Here is a 21,630-nt window from a genome sequence, read left to right as displayed (position 1 = left end):
ATGGAATGCAATGGAATGACCTTGCTCAATTAAGTATTGAAGGGACCTAGCAGTCAGTCTGAGTTTCTTTTGAACTAATGATGCATATGTTTACTATTTAGCATGTAACATCTTTCTTTCTTTGATAAGAGATTGTGTTCAATTTAATACTTCTTAATTTTTTTTTTCATTTCCAGTGGATGGACAACTTTGCATTTTAGTAGTAATTTGTATCAGTGTACTTTTGATTTGCAGGAATCACAAGTGGCTACACCTCTACAGGCTATTTGTGAGTGACCAAATGTTTGGAACTTAAAACATCAAACTGGGTTCAATTTTATATTTTTACAGTTGATAGCAGATTCAGTACATTAAATGTTAGTAGACTGTGCAAGTAGAAAGAAGAGCCTATCTTATTCTTATTATTCTTCTTTTCTCTCTCTCTCTCTCTCTCTCTCTCTCTCTCTCTCTCTCTCTCTCTCTCTCTCTTTTCATAGCAGTTGTAGCAAATACCATTTTGGTATTTGCTAAATTTTGATCTTTTACTTCTTTTACAATTTCCTCCTCTGATAACATCAGAAGGATCTCATGCTGCTATTACTCCTTCAGGGGAATTTGACATAACACAGAGACTTTTGCAATTGTCCCTTCATTTCCTGACCTCAGTTATCCCAACCACAGACTGCAATCTCCAAACCAATCTTGGAGGGCCAACCATATTTCCAAGGCATTTCCCAACTACTAGAAATGGGGACAGCATACACAGAGTGGTCTGTCATGTAATGTAGAATCATGATAAACCAATATATTTTCTTTCATTACATGACATACAATTTTTTTTCTCTCTTTGTATTCAATGTGTGCAGCTTATCATGCATATGAGACAAGTCTGAATCAGAAGGTAGATGAGGGAGTAAAAAATAGTTCTAAAATGTTAAACAAAATATTATATTATTGATGATATCATTCTATAATTAAGCAGGGATTCAACTACTAAAATAATTTGTTCAATTCGTGTGAAAAATAAAAATGGTTACATACCTTACATAAATAATCATGAATACTCATCATACTAAGTTTTGAAAGAAGTCCATTAAGACCGAGTGCCATCAGAAAACCAGCATGTTCAGTTGGAGTATCATTACTGCTACTGCGAGGTTTATTGTACACAATCCAAGTGGAATCAACCTGTCAAAGACAATATCCATTAAAACAAATGTTTTATAACAGGGATAGCAGTTAAAAAAAAAAAAGTCCATATTTTCCTATTTCTTTAATACTATCCTGATTATTTTTAGGAAATGAAAAAATTTGACTTATAAATTCACAAATTTAGTTTTCAAGCTGATCCAGTAAATAGTCTACAAGAGTTTTTGTTTGATTCCAGTTAGATCCCAGTTCCAGAATGCCAGTTAGATCTCTTAGATCATTTAGGGATTATAGATTGTCAATCACAACATGTGAATAAAACTGTCCATGCATTGATAACGTTGAACAACAAAAACAATTTTATTTATTCTCTACTTTAAAATGAACTAGCTGATTCTAGAAAATTTTGAATCAACCACTTTTTAAGGGTAAGAAAATGAATGAAAGATTTCAAAATAAAAAAATTATATTAAATACAAAAAAATTTTAAAACATTTTTGTTAATTTCTTCCTTTAACAATAGATATTGCTTCTCTGATCAACATCCAACAAACAGAAGGGACTATTTTGTTTTTTCAAGGATAGAATACACTTAAATAGGACTGCAAGAATATTTGTTGATGCTATTCAGGCAGTGTTAGGTGGACTGGAAGATAATTAGCGGTGGGGGGGGGATATAGAGATTAACAGATAAACAGCAGCCTCAAGCAAAGGTGAAAGGGATTCTTGCACTGCTTCTTACCAGGACAAACAGCAGCCTGAAAGGCAATGTTGGAGATCAGCATTGGCAAAGGCACATGATACAAGACAGCAAGCTTATACAGCATCATCCAAAAAAAAAAAAAAAAAAAAAACACACACCATTTTCATCTCACCCATCCACTCTCTCCAAATGTTTCTCTAGTTCTGCTTTGAATCTATTTAAGCTATTTACTTCTACAACAACAGATGGAAGTTTGTTCAGGAAAACAACAACCCACTGGCTAAAGGCAAACTTCTGCACATCTATCCTACAACCATCTTTCTTCAATTTGAATTTATTCCCTCTCAGGCGATTATTCTGAGCAAGAGGAAGAATCCCATCAGCACTGGCAGGCTCACTCCATTCAAGGCTTTATACACCTCAATCAGATCACCTTGCAGGTGCCTAGACTCCAGATACTGTAATTTTCAAAACTTAAGCCTTTCTTTGTAAAGCACCCTTTTGTTCCATTCACTAACTTGTAGCCCTTCTCTGTACTCTTTCCAACAGCTCTATATATCTTTCTTAAAATGAGGCCTCCAGACCTGTATACAGTACTCAAGGTGCAGCCTGACCATTACCTTATACAAGGGGATAATCACCTCCTTATCCCTGCTAGAAAAATTCCTATATATCATCAACAATACACCATAAACTACTCTTGCAGCCCACCTGCACTACTCAGAAAACTTCATATCTGCCTGCACAACCACCCCCAGGTCCCTTTCATTCTCTACCACTGTCAGTGTAGTACCACAGAGTTGATACGTTGCTCTGGGGTTGCTGTTTCCCATATGTAGTACTTTACATTTGTCAATGTTAAACTTCAGTCGCCACCTCTCAGCCCACCTGCTCAACTTTTCTAGATTGTGTTGCAGCAGTATACTGTCATTATTGTCATTAAGCCTGCCGACCTTTGTATTGTCTGCAAACTTGGACATTAAGCCTGATATACAATCATCAATAAATACAGAAAACAACAATGGATCCAACCTGAACTGTGGAGGACTACACTAATAACATTAGTCAATGAACAGCAGTGTCCATTGATTACCACTCTCTGACTTCTCCCACTCAATCATCCCTTTATCCATAGCAGCAATTTGCCTCCAATGCCGCACTGCTCCAATTTGTGCAGCAGTCTTCCATGTGCACACATTATCAAAAGCCTTTCTAAGATCCAAATATATCATAACAAAATTATTCTTTACATCCAATTCAATGGTGACCATAGTATTCAATCAAATTGGTCAGACAAGACTTCCCTTAACAAACCCATGCTGTGTCCCAGCTTTAACTGAAGTCTTGTGTAGATGATCCTGCAATGCTTCTTTAACCAGTGCCTCCATTAATTTCCCTGGAACAGAAGTTAAACTAACAAGTCTGTTGGTTTAACTGTCTGTTTATTATCTGTGTCTCCCACTGATCCTCCTTTGTGGATTAGGGACACATTTGCACATCTTCAGTCCATGGGTACCTCCCCTGAGTCCAAGGAAGCTCTCATAATTATGGCTAATGGTTTCCTTACTTCCTTTGCTGCCTCCTTTAATAAAACTGGATAGATTTCATCAAACCCCAACCCCCAACATGCCTTTCTTATGTTTGTCTTCAACGATTTCTCCTCCACTTTACTCTCAGTTATTCAAGATTAACTAAGTTACTGCCAGAGTTTAATGTACCTCTGGCATTCTCCTCACTGAATAACTTCTCATATGTGAATGTAGATGCAAAATATTCATTCAGTTTGTTAGGTACCTGAGCAGGATCATTAACATATTGAACCATCGTTATCAAGTGGACCAATCTGATTCATTCGCTTCCTTCTAGAGTTTACATAAGTAAAGAACTCTTTGCTGTTTTTCTTTGCATCCTTAGCCAAAGATTTCTTGTAATCTGCATTTGCCTGCCTAACCTTCTTTGTGACTTGGTTACAGGCCAGCTGATATCTATCATAAGCTTCAGTGTCACCTATTAATTTATATGTATCCTATGCATTTTTCTTCTCTGTCACATGTCTAATTAGTTCATTTGACATCCATTTAGGCCTAATTCTTGAACAATATTTCTTAGCTGATATGAAAAGCCTAGTAGCTTCCAAGATTAATTCTTTGAATGCTTCCCATTTTGAATATTCTGTTGGTAACATAATTAGTTGGTCCCACCGTATAGAATTTAAATACTGTCTCAGACCACTGTAGTCACCTTCACAAAAGCAAAATCCCTTCCCTTTACCCCTGATGGTAGTTGCCTTTTTGAGTAGATCTCACCTAGTGGTTCCTTTATCTGCAGATTCTTAATGCATGAATAATGCATAAAACTCCCTCTAGTTGCCTCCTGAACGTGCTGCTGTAGAAAACATCCAATAAATCCACAAAAGCCTTACGAGTGTGTGAGTGACCAACCCATAAATTCCGGTCAATATCCGGGAAATTAAAATCCCCCATTATAAGACACTCTGATTTACTGGCCCATTCTATTTCTCTGTACAGTTGTTTATTATATTCATCAGAGTCATTACGCCTATAACACACTCCTACTCTCAATATTGCTTTCCCAGTGCTTATGTCACACCAAACTGACTCGACACTGCACTGTTCAGCCATATCGACTGGTTGTACTTCCTTGGATTTTATGTGTTTCTTAACCAATAGCATAACCCCTCCTCCCTTCCTATCTTTGCTGTACACATTGTACTCCTCAAATTCCAGTTCTGCATTCCTTATATCTGTGTGACACCATGTCGCTGATATCCCAACAATATCTGCCTTTCATGTTTTGAGCAATACCTCAAATTCATCAAATTTATTTACCAAACTCTTAGCATTGGTGTATACACAAGCATTAGCATTAGTAGAGGCATATGATGCAAGAAAACAAGCTTATGCAGCATAAGCTTGCTTTCTTGCATCTTGTATACATGGACCTGTTTCTATTCTTAGCTACCCTAACACAGCCCATGTATTTACTTGTTCCGCAATGACTCCCAGCAGTCTCTGGAATCCCCTGCACCTTGTTTTCCAGGCTGCTACTCATTTCTTTAGAAGCAGTGCAAGAATCACTTTCACCTCTGCCGGCAGCTACTGTTAATCTATTAGTCCGAGTATCTCCACAAGCTTACAGTTTTCCGACCCACCTTACTCTGCCTCGATAGCGTCAGCAAATATTCTTGCACGCTTTCTATTTAAGTGTATCCCATCCCTGTAGAAGCAGCCTCTGCTGTTAACAAGCACAGACCAGGCTGAGAAAAATTCTAGTCTTGCAAAATCTCTCCAGGGCCGAATTGATCGACAAGGCTTTCATCATATACTCTCTCCTATCATGTCTAGGCAGAATTGCACACACTTTCGAATTCAACCCTGAGTAACAGCTTTTTTTCAACACTGACCTGTACTTGTTATGTAATTCTGCCGGTCTCCTACTCTTAATATCATTAGGCAGAGCAGATGATATCTGCTCTACAATGTCATCAACCTTTGCCCTCTGACCTTTGCCCCTGGCAGACATACCCCCGTCCTGTTCCACCTATCCTATTTGCATAATATGTTCCCTGTTTCCCTAACAATAGAGTCACCGACAACAATTAGTTCCTTTCGGACCAGTGCATTCTGTCTTGCAGATTGCCACTGTGTTGTGTGATGTTCAAGTGCAAGCTCTGGCATTGTTATGGGCAGCTGAGAGCTTGATGGATCCCAATTTAAATCATTTGAAGGCATCCACCCTGTCCTTCAAGCTCTCTTATAGGCCCATAACAATGCTGAGTTGGTGCCTGATTTCCTCACACTCCTTACATTGTGCACACACAAAGACATTCCCCTTGGCAATATCATGTCCCATTCCTGAGTGCTCTGCAAAAATCAAACAAGCAGTGCATTTCAAAAGGCTGTGATTCAGAGGACAACTGCCTCCCCCTCAGTTCTGCCCTGAGTCACAGCACTCCCATGAGGTTGAGCCTTTGGCTTTGCTGCTCTTGTCCTGATTTCTATTCAATTTCAAATAAAATTCCAATACAAAACATAACCCTAAACTTATATCCCAATGCAGTTATATACAGTAGACTCTCGATTTTCTGGGATAGATGGTAAGGAAAAGTTCCCAGATAATCGATTTCCCAGTTAATCCAAAATTACAGGAAGTCCCCGACATATGTAAGAAATATGTTTCAGCACTTCTTACCTAAGTCGAGTTTTACGTAACCAACTCAGAAATGACTAATACAATATTGCTACTATATCCCTGATATGCCAATGTTACAAAAACCACATAATATCCTCAGAAGAATGAAGAAAGAAAAACAGTTATATATTTTTAATTAGTTCAATTAAAAACTTTATCTGGGGACAGTGGTTAAGCATCCAGAGTGACACATAAGAAAAGAAAACATAAAAGGAAGAAAAAAATGCATGTTATCGTACAGTAAAAACTGATGTGTATTTCGCAGTCTTGGTTATTATAGTTAACTTCATTGGTGCTGATCACTTCATCGCTTCTCGTATTGTCTTCACTGTTGCCAGCAACAAACCTGAATTTTGCACGATACTTGTCAATGTTTGGCCATTTTCATACATCCTTATTATTTTAATTTTCTAATCCAAATCGATCGCTTTCCTTTTCTTGGTAGATTTAATAGTAGCGCTGTCACTTAAAAAATTAACAATAAAAACAATTTGCAGTTTCCGGGTTACTGGGCTTTTCTGTTAGTGCAATTCATTATAAATGGGTAGTAAACTTGATCTTATTGCATTTGTGATAACACCGATAGCTGGAATTCTGTGGGTTTTTATGTTATTATGGTGAAATCTTCAGTCATATAAAAAAATATATAAATAACGTAACATAAGTCGGGGACTTACTGTATCGAAAAAATGTTCAGCAACTTACGTAAAAAATATGGTGATAGATATAAAACGAAAAAAACTTATCACACATTTATTTTTTATGATGTCGATTTCAATGTTGATGTAATTTTTTATGATGTTGATGTCGATCTAATAGCTTTCCTTTATTTTTTACAAGGTTGCATATGGTTTGGTCACCAACACTGGATGCACCATTTTCAAACTTTTGAATAATTTCAAGTTGGTGGTTGGTGTTTAATTGAAAGCACAATTGTTGCATTTGTGCCATCATTTTCAAAATTTATAAATAAAAAAAAAAAAAAACAATAGTTACCATAAAAAAAAAAAAAAAAATTTCAATATCCCTGACATAAATAACAAAACAAAATTTGTCCTTTAGCACTGCGACGGAACACAACAATTGACACAATGCACTAAAACAAACTAAACATTTGGTCTCTTTTTTTTTTTTTTTTTTTTTTTTTTTTTGAGCTGTGGGTGTGATTGTTTGCTATTTGGTTTTTAGGAGCATTAGCAACTAAGGCCATATTCCTTCGGGATATACGGTGGTCATTCTCTGACCTTTCTGCATCCTCTGTATTTGGTGGACACCGGCTCTAACCCCGGTCTAATCAAGAAGCATGTACTACACACTGCTGCTCCTGCCCACCTGGCTACGGAGGTGCCGCTGTGGGTGTGAAGATAGCAGGGGTTGCAAGATAATCTCCCAATGACGACATATAACGACACTTCTTGTCGCTTATTTACAACTTGTAAAACATCTGTTTATACCTATTCTAGTTATTACTTGAATTTTATGATTTCTGTTTTTTTTTTTTTTTTTTTAATGGAGACGAAGTGTCCCGATTAATCTGCTTCCCGGTTAATGCGATCCTGGTAAATCGAGATTATGCTGTATATGTATTCCAGTATCGAATATTATCTCTGAGTTACGTTATATGACTTTCTTATCTCCTGTCAAGTGACATGTATTAATTTATAATGTTACGTTTGCAAAAACTAGGCTGTTTTTAGGATTAATAAAAGTGAAGACAGGTGTGCAGAATACATTTAGTTCCCGTATTTACGAGTTAAGTTGTTTCTAGTGCTCACTCGTAAGGCAGGAAATGATTTCTCATAAACGAAATGTGAAAAACAGGAGTTACATTCTCAACAATGAAACTTGACCAGAGTAATGTTAAATAAAGGTCAACAAACCAATAGTTTACGCTTAAACAATGATTTATTTAGCCAAAGAAATTGTAAACATAGCATTTAAAATCAAACAATTTATAATAATAAAGAAATTATTTATGCCATACATATGTTAAAGAATGTTCTTTCTTCATCATAATCGACTAAATGCACATTAGTTGATAGTTATTTAACAGTCATTCCAGCCATGTTTGCTTATAATCTAATATTCTGTTTCCATTGTTATTCCTCTTCGCTGTGTCTTTTTATTAACATCACTCTCCATAGTATTACTTCATTTTAACATACTGTACAGTATTAAGATCCTCCTATTAATACTGTACAGTATTAATAAGGGGATCAATTTGAAAAAAGACAAGACAGTAAAAATGAAAAGCTACACAACTACTCTTTGTAACATCAGCATGGTAACTGCTTTATGTTTGTTATGTGAGTCAGTGGGATGCTCTTGAACAAACAAACACACACTACACTGTATTGTATAGCTATGCATATGGTTGAAATGCAAAATTTATGAGTGTTTAGCATTCATTCATTCATTGCAATTAATGCTGATAATTTCAATTTTGTTGATTCTAGAAGGCATGATAGGAATGAAGAGAAGATTCTGAAAATGTATTTATGTTTTTATATCAGAGAAGGGGAAACACATTTCACCATAATAACGTAAAAACCCACACAATTCCAGCTATTGGTATTATCGCAAATGCAATTAGATCGAGTTTATAACAGATTCCACTAGCAGGAATGCAACTGGAAATTGTTTTTATTGTTTTACGGTAGTAACCCCCAGAAATGTGCTTTAGTAAAATGTGAGCTAGTGAGGTGTTAATAGTGTCTCTCTGCCTTTACGGTGTTGTTTATTCAGTTGCTACATGTGTGCAGGTTTGTTCATGTGTATCAAGCATGCCTCCTTATTTTGTGATTGTGCTTTATTCCCTAAAAATTGCTTAAAAGGTGTGAAAAGGAAGCATCCTGGTGAAGACACTACAGATTCAGAGAGGGAAAGAAAAGCAATATCAATAGACAGTGGCGGACTGGGTCACAAATTCTTATCTGGGTAAATTTGTAGGGCCTCATACTAGCATTTATGGCCAAAATCACACTGGCCTCAGGACCACCGGAGTTTCCCCGGTAAGGCTTATGGCCAGTTGGCCTCTGTCGATAGAGAAAAAAATACGAAATTGTGAAACACTTTGGGCAAAATGAAAGACCTTGCGATATTGCATGTGCTACTGGCCTAAATGAGGCAACACCGAGAATTAGAAAGAATGCAGAGAAAATAAAAACAAAAAATACACAACAGGAACAACCCAAAGTGTAAATTCTTTATGTCTTGATCTAAAATCCATTAGATCAAGACACAAAGAATTGGAAGAGATGGAACCGCTGTCATCTTTTTGGATAGAAAATCAAACATAGAACAAGTTTGCTTATGATAGAAGCAAAAGCATTAGCAACATTTTATTATTTAATAGTCGTAATAAAATACATAAGTATTTTATTACGATTATTTATTGTGTTTGGTAATGTTTTGGTTAAAAATGTGTGTTCAATCTTGGGTGGTCAGCACCTAACCCGATTTTTCCCATAGGGCTTGTTTGTTTATATTGCACAATTTTGCATTGCACGAGGGTTTATAGGAACACAACTATCGTGCTATACGAGGACTGATTATTGTGCTGTATATTGTGCTATACGAGGACTGATTATTGTGCTATATATCGTGCTATACGAGTACTTGCTTGTACAGTAATGCTAGGAATATAGTAAACGAATCTGAGAAGTTGAAGTACTGGTTAAGTCATCAAATGTGGATTTAGTACAGATAGCAGAAACATAGTGCCACTCATAATAGATGCAAAATTTGAATACAGTGGTTAAAATGTGTACCGGAAGGGAGAGGAATAATTCTTGATTAAGAAGCACATAGAATCTAAAGCAGTGCACCCATATGATTTGGTTCGCCAGTGTGACATTGAGCCAGTCTGGTGTACATAAACACTGGGAAAACAAAAATAAAACTAGGAGTCAAATGTAGGACAAATGACTGTGATGAGTACAATGAACAACTATACAGACAGGTAGAGTTCATTGGAATGTCACATAAGGGAGGGGGGGGGGGGGCTTTAGCTTTCCAGATACTGACTAGAACTTGGGTATTCGTATTGTTATTTCTGGAGAAAGGAATACAAGGGCTATATTGCACCTATCTACTAGATGGAGATCAAATATAATGACTGTAAGAACAGTCAGATGCTTATGTAGCTATATCTGTTTTAGAAAGCAGAAAAATTCTGGCAGATTTGCATCATTGCATATGATATATTCAAAAATTAAAGTTTCTTCAAGGTTTCAAAGAAAACTGAATGAGGCTTTTCGGACATGGGTGTATAGTGTGCAATCAACAAGGATGTGCTTGATTATGAAAAGAGAGTTGCAGTGCGTACACGTCAGAGGATTGTTTGGTGTGAGAAGATAAAGATGGGCGAGGTGACTGTAACTGATTTGTACTCTGTATAGGATGACTTCTTCGTTTCTGTTTATATGGAAACTGAAAGCCCATAACTGTGGTTCAGATTTTATTTGAAGGAGCTTGTTATTCAGTTGAGCTTGTCATAGAAGTTTCCATTGTTCCTTATATATCTTATATAGAATCTGTGGTCAATATATGAAACGTAGTTATCTGGTGACGCTATGTTGGAAGAATGTTTGGCTGCAAAATCCACTTTTTCATTCCCTGATATCCCAGTGTGGCCTGGGATCTAACAAAAGATGACTACTTGCTGGTGATCATGGATATGCATCAGTTGAGTTTTTATGGTTTTTATTTATGGTTTTTAGTAAAGGATGCTTTGTTAGTAGTAGTAGTAGTATTAACAGTAGTAGTAACAGAGGCATGTGATGCAAGAAAGCAAGAGTATGAGCTTATGTAGCATCAGCCAAAAAAAAAAAAAAAAAAACATTCATTCCATCTAAAAGTTTGTCCACTTTCTCATTGAATTTATTTAAGCTATCAACTTCCACAACGACAGATGGAAATCTGTTCCTAGAAATTAACCACCTGATGGCTAAAGGCAAATTTCTACACATCTATTCTTTAACTGTCTTTCCTCAATTTGAATTTATGCCCCCTCAGGTTCGTAATCTGAGCAAACAGAAGAATACCATCAGAATTCAGCATGCTCAATGCATTCAAGGTCTTATACAGTTCAATCAGATTACCTTGGAGGTGCCTAGTCTCCAGTCACTGAAATTTGCAGAACTTATGCCTTTCTTAGGAAGAAGACTCGTGAGTCTAGGCATATGGCTACCCCTCCATGAGCATTAGCAGGTCTGTCTTGCTGAAAGAGAGAGTATAATTTTTTATCGAGGGAGACACTTGAGGTGTTAAATATGTCTCCTGTAAGCAGATTCCAACTGGATTATGATGCAAAATTATATTGTGGATGTCATGGATTTTGCTGCAAAAGCCACTGCAGTTCATTGGACAATGTTTTTCATTGTTTGGGTTTAAATGGAGAAGCTGTGCCAGTCTACTTTTTGGAAGTCTGTTTCAGGCGGTCAATTTTCGTTTTCTCTCTCTGAAAAAAATCATCTCTTGCATCTATTTCGCCTTCCGAATGGATCTCCATAATGGTTTTAGTTTCCTTTTGACTGCAAGTCTCATTAGAGACTTAAGGAAAGATTCAGCATGTTGTTTGTTAACAGGATCAGAATTTTCTGTCTGAACAGGTCTTATGGGAGTTGTATGGGCAACAGGTGGTATTGTTATTGGCGTGTTTCTAGATCTATTTGAAGTCTGTTGTTTTGAGGGTTTAGGTACAGAAGAGAGTAAAGATTGAGCCCATTCAGAGATAGACTTGCTTGGCAGAATTGATGTATCAATCTGAGCTGATTCTGGATGAAATCTTTGAGCAGCATCAGCATAGGTACGTCTTGGCACCTTTGCTGTAATTCTTTTCTTGCTTCAGAAAATGAAACTTTCCTTTATATCTTGTACTTCTGGATTTTCTTTTGACTTATACTGATCATAAATTCTTAAGCTTAAATTAAAAGTACTAGCTTAAGATTGAAAGATATGATTTAATACCAATATATTTACAATCCTACAGCATCTTGCATAACAACCTTTGGGCTAAGCCTGTTTAAAGAGCTTCATATTTGTCTGCAGTGGGGCAACTGCAGAAATGGTCCCAAATCTGCCTTGTGCTTTTCTATCTTCAATGCTTTCCTGGCTCTGCCATGCTGTTGGATAAGGTTGAAAAACATTGGATGTTTTTAGAATTCCATGGTTTGCTTCTTGAATAAGTTTCTCTATGACATGTTTTATTGTGGAGTTTAATTCTTTGCATTCTACTTTTAAATCAAATTGTTCTAAGCTTACAAACTTTTCCCAAATTTCAGATTTTAAACTCTATTGTGGAATCTCGCTAGAATAGTAAGATCCTTTGCTATTCATGGTGCTGGATAATGGTCTGAACGCTCCAGTTTAAAGCATGGATCAGGGAACGGGAAACACACTATTAAATCAAGTGCTGAGAAGGTATATTTCAGCAAGAGAAAGTGAGCATTAGAGCCATTGTCTAAGATGGACAAGTTGTGATGGCCATGCATATGTTTAATGATTTGGCATCACCTATTTAGATCTGTGCTATCTCACAGTGGGTTATGCCTACTGAAGTCTCTACTGCCTAATAAAGCAAATGGAGGAGCACTGCCAAGCACACTGTTTACATTTACTGTGACCATTATATTATAAGAACAGACTCCAAAAATATTCAAATAGCTATTAATTTGAGTGTACTAGTTAAAAAAGGTTGCTGAACTGGAACTACAGTAGAACCTGGATAAGACGTTTTCCAAGGGACTGAAGGTTTAAAACTTCTTATAAGGGAAAACTTCTTAGAATAGAAAATGACCTAAGGGTATGAAATATTAACTACACAAATAAAAATGAAAAGATACACATACATGTGAATGATCATGTAAATTGTAGGAAAACTTCAAGAATAAAAATTGTCATTTAATGCAAAACAATATTTATTAGTCCTGATTTAATAAGAATTCAAAATAATAAAAAGGATTCAATGAGAAGAAAGGTAATGAGAATGATAAAAATCAATTATGATAATTACAAGTAGAACAAAAAAAAAATAACTAAAATTTTTTTTATAATTTTTTCAAGTAGCTATCCAGAGAAGACAGCTTCAAATATTTTGGGGAGAGCATCATACAGAACAAATCAATTACCCTAATACATTTCAACACTGACTCAGGAACATCAGACACACTATGAATGAATTGTTGCAGTGAAGAGAATCCAATCATGGCATCTTGGAACAGCAGACGCATTTTCTTATTCAGACTCACTATCAGTCATGTTTTGAACTTCATTGCAAATATCTTCAATACTTTGCAATTCACATACAATAACACCTTTGTCTACATTAACATATTCATAAAAATTTACTGTAAATCCCAAACTACTCTGTAGGAAATCCCATTTGTCAAAAGGAATCCCTTTCTGTTCATCATTTCAACACTATCACAACATTTTCTTCTATACCATTATAGAACCCAACCTTTTTAAAGGAATTATTTATAACAGTAGGGCTCAGTGCATCCCATGATGCTTCTAAATAATGCATTGCATCTAAAAAAGAAAATTTGAACCTCCCAGTTTTACCCGGGTAAGCATTTATGTATAAGGTCCTTACAAAAATGCATCTTTAAAACATTGGTTGCACACCTGATATAGAACCCCTAGGGAAGAACTCCACATGAACATTGTTTAAGTGCTCATTGCTTTTCAGATGAGCAGGGCAGTTATCGACAAATAAAAGAATTTTTCTATTCTCTCCTGCCATCTTTACTGTTTTATTGTACTTGTATTTACATGACAGTGTTTTGACATTCTAGAAACAGCATGATTTCTTGGGTTTTCCTTGTACAAGCAATGATAGTTTCTCTGAGCCATCCATATTAGCCCACAACTGTTGTTGTTGTTGTTGTTTGGTTTTTAGGAGCATTAGCAACTAAGGCCATATTGCTCCAGGATACGCGGTGGTCATTCCTTAACCTTTCCGCATCCTCCGTATTTGGTGGTGACGGGCTCGAACCCCGGTCTAATCAAGAAGCGTGTGCTACGCACTGCTGCTCCTTCTCACCTGGCTACGGAGGCGCTCAGCCCACAACTAGCACTGTAATTCTCTCCTTATGCAGTTTACAACCACGGCAATTCTGTCCTTCAAATGCAGACGGTCTTATTAGAAATTAGGTTATAAGAGTCCTAATTCATTAACATTAAAAATATCACACTTCCTATATTGTTTGATCAAAACGTAGTTTCCTTTTTTCCACTCATCAACTGGTAACATATTCACACTAAGATTCTCAGCAAATTACTTTGTAAACTAAACCATACTGCTTCTTAAATCTATCAATCCAGCCATTGGAAGGAATGAAATCCACTCCAAGCCTATCAGCAATTTCAATGCCCTTCTCTCTCAACAAATTGACATTAACCGGACCATTTGCAGCAGATATCTGCTTGAACCAAAACACTAATGCCTTCTCCACATCTCCATATTTTCCAATTGGTCTCCTTCTAACTTTACATGAAACATTAAGGGCATTTCAGTTCGATGCTTCTTTTCGTGACATAATTCCATTTCTGTAGAAACTGCCATATTAAGTTTCTTTGCCACATTGACTTGTGTGCAAGTGGGATTTGATGATTTAATATCAAAGCTTTTCTTTTTATTCATTTGAAGCTGACCCTTCCGAATTAGAAAATTATAATGTAGCACAACTAATAATTAATATTTGCAGCATTAAAATAAAACTGCCGAGGAGGAGCAAATAATTAGAGATAAATACGGTTATTCTTTAAACAATTACCAAAAATACTAATGGTAATATACAAAAATAAAGTACAGTATTATATTATAATATATATATTATTAGATAAGAAAAGGAGGAATTACCTCTATGATGTGTTGTAGGACACTTCTGTGCTGATACTTTCCATTGTTGAATAAAGTATACAAAAAGTTTACATGTATTCCTTACACTCGCAGACATAATCAAACATGCACCTCGGAATCGGAGTGCATTCCATCCAGGGTGCATTTGATCACTGATTTTATCTGTGAGTGTGAGAAATACATGTAAACTATTTGTATAGTTGATTCAACAATGGTGAGTATTAGCACAGAAGTGTTCTACAAGACATCACAGAGGTAATTCCTCCTTTTCTTATCTTACTGAGAATATATTGAGTTAATACAGCTCTGATATCTATTAACATACATTACAATATATAGATTTGAAATTGGGACTTAAGAAACCAAGTTGATGTTCCTAGTAGGGGGGGGGGACTTCTTATGCAGGAATTTCTTATCCAGGTTCTACTGTAATTTGTTTTCAACTATTGCTACAGTGTAAGTGCCAGGCCATCTCCAATTCAAGCTTTGTAATATGCATTGTGATTCATTACAATGTATTACAATTAATATTGTAATACATTGTAATTTGTTTACCACTATCACTAAACTGCAATGAATCAGTCCATTTCCAAATCTGGAATATACAATGTAATTATGAATTTTGGGATCACCACTAGGTTCACGGAATGTACCCCATAAACATGGACAAGCTGGTTTATATTTATCCATGAGCTATATGTTATTCACGTTCTTTCTAACACCTCGATCCATGGTATTATTTTATTCGTTATTCAGATTTGGTAGAGCCTTCAGCAGTTTTTCAAAGGGCGGCTGATTTCGTTTTTCTGTTTTAGGTTTGTCATCTTTGAAAAATATGACTGCATCATCTTTTGTTTTACTTTCAACATCCATTTTGTCTTGGGGATATGCACAGAGAGTTGATTTTTATTTTTTATTGTTTTTGTGCAGTATCTGGTATTTGAAAGGATTGATTTGGGTGTATTTTCTGATTATTGCTTTCTGTTTAATTTATTTGATTTTATTATTTTATTTATTATTTTTTTAAGGTTCAATTAGCATCATTTGCTTAAGGAACAAAAGAATCAAATGGAGAAATATTGATTACAATTGTTCCTAAATAAGTTTTATTAATTATTGCTTTCTCATACAAAAACTTGTGGGTATGATGTAGAGGTTACAGTTTTCTTACATATTGAGATATGCTATTTTGTGCAACTTTAAGGTTTTTTGTATAGCTTTCTTTTTGTTTCCATTTGATAGGTGTTGAAGTATATATTGGGTGTTAATTCTTACAATTTGAATGTTGGAATTTAGTAGAACGTTAATCTTTGCTAATGCAAGTCTTTGTACCACGTTTTGTATAAGCTGGTTCTCCTCTGCAAGCACTCTGAGAGTGGCTACACTTTTGGTACCTAAAGCATCATCTTAATAGAATTGGGATGTATATCCTCACAGGGTAGTTTAAATATGCAGCTTTTTCAACAGCTGAGGATCTGTGCCAAAGGAGAGTAATAGGTGATTGGTGGAAATAATATTTCCAAAATTTTTAATGGAAATTCATTTGACTCATGGTGGCCCTTGGTGCTAGAGGTCGATAGAGATTTCTTCTTCAGAAACTACACTTTTTATTTTTAAAATTGTGGATTGTGTAGGTTGATTGATTAATTGATTTATAAGTTTTTGGCACAAGAGCTACTGCGGCTTGAAGGTTTTATATGGCAGTTCTGTTCGTGTTTTCATTTTGCTGGAAATAATTTCCAAAGATCAAGAACTGTGTATAGCTTAATACATGGATAACATTTGATTTCATATTTGGTTACAGAAGTTTATTTCCTTAAGGAACTGAAAAACATCTGTTATATTTTTCCTGTCTTCCAATACGGTTTTGAGAGTGAGGGAGTGATGCTTGGTTATTAAATATTTAAAGGAGTTTCGGCGCTCAGCTGCAAAAGCTGGACAAGTAATTAGTATATGTTCCACTGTTTGTCGTGTGTGGTAGGTAGGACACAGAGGGGAGATCCTCTCCTCACAAGAGATAACAGTGGCTGAAATGAGTGTGTCCTGTTCTTAACCTTGCAAGTACCACTTTTTCATGTCTGTTTTGTTGTATGCTGGATTTCCATGGTTGGAGTAGACTTTTAATTTGGTGCAGTTTGTTACTGGTTAAGACTTGCCATTGCTGTTGCCAGTGATGTATCCCCTGTGATGAATAATTTGTGGTCGGAGAAAGGGATGTAATCTGATACAGAAATATTCCTGTTAGCTTCTTTAGCAGCTCTGTCTGCTTGTTCATTACCATATATTCCAAATGACTTGGGATCCAGCAAAATCTAATATTATGACCTTGTTCAAGGAGGTTTGATACTTGGTATTGAATTTGCTGTTATAGTGCAGTGTTTCCCAAACTGGGGTCCGCCGACCCCTGGGGATGCAAAGACCAGTTCCAGGGTATTGGTATGGTCATTTCTGGGGCAAGGGGTACTAGGTCATATTTGCCTATAAATGAGATAGTCACATGGTGTCTGTAAGAACAGTTAGAAAAAAATTATACAGATGTATCCGTTTTAAAAAGCAGAAAAATTCTGTAAGATTTGCATCATTACCTATGAGATGTCGGAGTGTCAAAGGTTCTTGAAGATTTTGAAACTGAACGAGGCTTTTCGGGCTTGAGTGAATAAGGTACATTCACCGAGAATGTACTTCAATTGTGAGAAGGGAGTTGCAGTGCATACACTGTGAAGAATCATTTCCTGTAAGAAGAAAAATATGGGTGAGCTGACAGTGTCCAATTCATGCTCTGGCCAGGATGACTTCTTCCTTTCTGTTTACACAAAAACTAGAAACCCATAACTGTGGTTCAAATTTTATTTCATGGAGCTTGTTATGCAGTTGAGCTTTCCATAGAATTGTTCACTGTTCCTTACATGTATTTCTTATATGGGATCAGTAGTCCATAATGGGAACGTAGTAATCTGGAGATGTTATGTTGGATGAATGTTTGGCTACATAGTCTGCTTTTGCATTCCCTGATATCCCAGTGTGACCTGGGATCCAGCAAAAGATGACTACTTGCTGGTTTCTTGGATATGCATCAGCTGAGTTTTTATAGATTCTATTAAAGGATGCGTTGGTGAGGAGGAATTTTGCAAGGCTACAAGTGAACTCTGTGAGTGAGTATATATTCTAAGAATGTATTCTAAGGCAAGCTTGACACATATAATTCAGCTGTATGACTGCTGCATTTGGTGGTAAATGAAACAAAGATGGTGTTATAGGGAAAGACAGCTGCAGCACTGACTCCACTCTCAGACTTGGATCCATGAGTGTATACTAGTGTAAAATTTGGGAAATTTTGCATGTGAGCAGTATGGAGTTGCTGTATATTGGTATTTGCAAGCGAATCCCTAGTTTAGGAAATAGCTGTCGCATGATGGTTTAATAGAAGACCAGGGAGGATCTGAACTGTTTTAATTTTGTGATAATGCCTGCAATCTGATGGCAGTAGGCTGAGCTGTTCTAGGTTTATTTGTATAGTACATTGTGAACTGTGGATCATTAAGTATTGGCCTCATGGGGTGAGTAGGTAGACTTTGAATGTTGGCTGCATAGTTCAGAAGTAACATCTTTCTCCTGATGTTGAGAGGAGGGTTATGGGCTTCGATATAAAGATATTCTATAAGAACCTACAGCAACCCTGAGGGCAGAATTTGAATAGGGACAGGACGTACTAGCAGGATTTCCCTAGCAGACTTATTCATCGGGGCACCATAATCGAGGATAGATTTGATATGGACTTTGTACAAGTGAAGTAAGGTGTAAGGATGTGCACCCCATGATGTAGAAGAGATAACTCTCAATAAGTTCATTTTTTTCTGGAAAGCAGTCCGTAGATGTGTAATATATTCTGAGAAGTTCGGTTTATTATGGAAATTATTTTAGAATTAATTAGCATTACTAGAGGTATACGATGGAAGAAAGCAAGGTTATGCAGCAGCATCCGAAAAAAAAAAAAAAAAAATCCTCCCATTTCATCTCTTCATTTGTTCCAAATGCCTGTCCAGCTTAGCCTTAAATTTATTCGGGCACTATACTTCCACGACTAAAGACGGAAGTCTGTTCCACAAACCAACTACCCACTAGCTAAAGGCAAATTTCTGCACATCTCTTGGATGATTGTTTTCTACATCAGCATGTTCAGGAGGCAACTAGAGGAAGTAATACTCTTGATCTGATTATCGGTAGTGATTCTTCATGCATTAAGAATCTGCAGATAAAGGAACCACTAGGTGGCAGTGACCACAGTGTGCTGAAGTGGGATTTACTCAAAGAGGTAACTACCATCAAGGGTAAAGGGAAGGGTTTTTGCTTTCATAAAGGCGCCTACGGAGGTCTGAGACAGTATTTAAATTCTATACAGTGCGACTAACTCATGATGTTACCAACAGCAAATTCAAAATGGAAAGCATTCAAAGAATTAATCTTGGAAGCTACTATGCTTTACATACCAACTAAGAAATATTGTTTAAGCTTAAATTGAGATCAGATGATCTAATGAGACGTGGCAGAGAAGAAAAACGCTTGTTAAGGTGTTATTTGGTTTTTAGGAGCATTAGCAACTAAGACCATATTGCTCCGGGATATGCGGTGGTCATTCCCTGACCTTTCCGCTTCCTCCGTATTTGGTGGTGACGGGCTCGAACCCCGGTCTAATCAAGAAGCGTGTGCTACGCACTACTGCTCCTTCCCACCTGGCTACGGAGGCGCCTGTGACGGGATAGAACCTCGGTCTAATCAAGAAGCGTGTGTTACGCACTGCTGCTCCTTCCCACCTGGCTATGGAGGCGCCGAAGAAGAAAAATACATGGGATACATATAAATTAACAGGTGACATGGAAACCTACGATAGTTATAAGCTGGTCTATTACCAAGATACAAAGGAGATTAGGCAAGCAAAGGCAGATTATGAGAAATCTTTGGCAAAAGATGCAAAGAAAAACAGCAAAGAGTTCTCTACTTATGTAAACTCTAGAAGGAAGGGGATGAATCACATTGGTCCACTGGATATCAATGGTTCAAGTGTTGATGAACCTGCTCAGGTGGCTAACAAACTAAATGAGTAGTTTGCATCTACATTCACACATGAGGAGCTTTTCAGGGAGGGGAATGCCAGAGGTGAACTAAACTCAGGCAGTGAGCTAGATGATTTTGTAATAACTCATAGGAAATTGAGAAGAAATTGTTGAAGATAAACATTAGAAAGGCACCTTGGCTGGATGGGATAATAATGAGAGCATCCTTGGAGTCAGGGGAGGTACCCGTGGACTGGAGATGTGCAAATGTGACCCCAATTCACACAGGAGGATCAAACGGTGACACAAGTAATTATAGACCTGTTAGTTTAACTTCTGTTCCAAGAAAGTTAATGGAGACACTGGTTAAAGAAGCACTGCAGGATCATCTAGACGACTTTAGTTATAGCTCGGACACAGCATGGGTTTGTTAAGGGGAAGTCTTGTCTGACCAATTTGGTTGGATTCTATGATGTGGTCACAAAGGAGCCGGATTCAGGGAATAACTTTGAAATCCTATATTTGAATCTTAGAAATTCTTTTTATACTGTTGCACATGGAAGACTGCTGCACAAATTGGAGCAGTGCAGCACTGGAGACAAATTGCTGCTAGGGATAAAGGGATGGTTGAGTGGAAGAAGACAGAGAGTGGTAATCAATAGACATTGCTCTTCGTGGACTAATGTTATTAGTGGAGTCCCTCAGGGTTCATTGTTGGGTCCATTGTTGTTTTCTGTATCTATAAATAATATTGATGATGGTATATCAGGCTTAATATCCAAGTTTGCAGACGATACGAAGGTTGGCAGAGTTGTTAATAACATTAATGAGAGTATGCTGCAGCAACAAGATCTAGAAAAGTTGAGCAGATGGGCTGAGAGGTGGCAAATGAAGTTTAACATTGACAAATGAAAAGTACTACATATGGGAAGCAGTAACCCCAGAGTAATGTATCAGCTCTGTAGCACTACAATGACTGGTAGAGAATGAAAAGGACCTGGAGGCAATTGTAAAGGCAGATAAGAAGTTTTCTGAACAGTGCAGACGGTCTGCAAGAGTAGCTCATGGTGTCTTGTCAATGATATACAGGAATTTTTCTGGCAGGGATAAGGAGGTGATTATCCCCTTATATAAGCCGATGGTCAGGACACACCTTGTGTACTGTACATAAGCTTCATTTTAAGAAGGCTGGAGAGCTGCTGGAATAAGTACAGAGAAGGTCAACAAGATTAGTGAATGGAACAAAGGGTTGCTCTTACGAAGAAAGGCTTCAGTTTTGCAGATTACAGTGTTTGGAGGCCGACCGGGCTAGCCGAGTGGGTAAAGTACCTGCTCGGCAACCCAAAAGGTCGCGGGTTCGATTCCCGCCTCGGGCTTGGATCAAAGTACTGCAAAAACCTTGAGAGGTGCAATATGGCCACAGAAGCCGATGCGCCAACAACTACCAAATCAAAAAAAAACAAAAAACAGTGTTTGGAGACTAGGCACCTGCGAGATGATCTGATTGAGGTTTGAGCATGCTCAATGCTGATGGGATTCTTCCTCTTGCTCAGAATAATCACCTGAGAGGGCATAAATTCAAATTCAGGCAAGAAAGTTGTAGGAAAGATGGGCGGAAGTTTGCCTTTAGCCAGGTAGTTGATCGGTGGAACAGACTTCCATCTTCTGTT

At 37.1% G+C, this 21,630-nt stretch overlaps 1 protein-coding gene across 1 annotated transcript in view; it reads right to left on the bottom strand.

Annotated features, from left to right (window-relative positions):
• Positions 1 to 21,630, bottom strand: part of shtd (anaphase promoting complex subunit 1) — a 989,031-nt gene that overhangs the window by 454,789 nt on the left and 512,612 nt on the right. The window contains exon 25 of the mRNA XM_090370159.1: positions 1,021 to 1,167. Coding sequence (XP_090226285.1) covers positions 1,021 to 1,167 — 147 coding nt within the window. The remainder of the gene's footprint in view (positions 1 to 1,020; positions 1,168 to 21,630) is intronic.

The sequence above is a fragment of the Mastigoproctus giganteus genome, chromosome 3 (genome assembly GCF_048544385.1).
Source record: "Mastigoproctus giganteus isolate SK-2022 chromosome 3, ASM4854438v1, whole genome shotgun sequence".
NCBI classification, from domain to species: Eukaryota; Metazoa; Arthropoda; class Arachnida; order Uropygi; family Thelyphonidae; genus Mastigoproctus; species Mastigoproctus giganteus.
The sequence above is the reverse complement of the archived record's forward strand: the minus strand, read 5'-3'. Positions and strand labels throughout refer to the sequence as shown.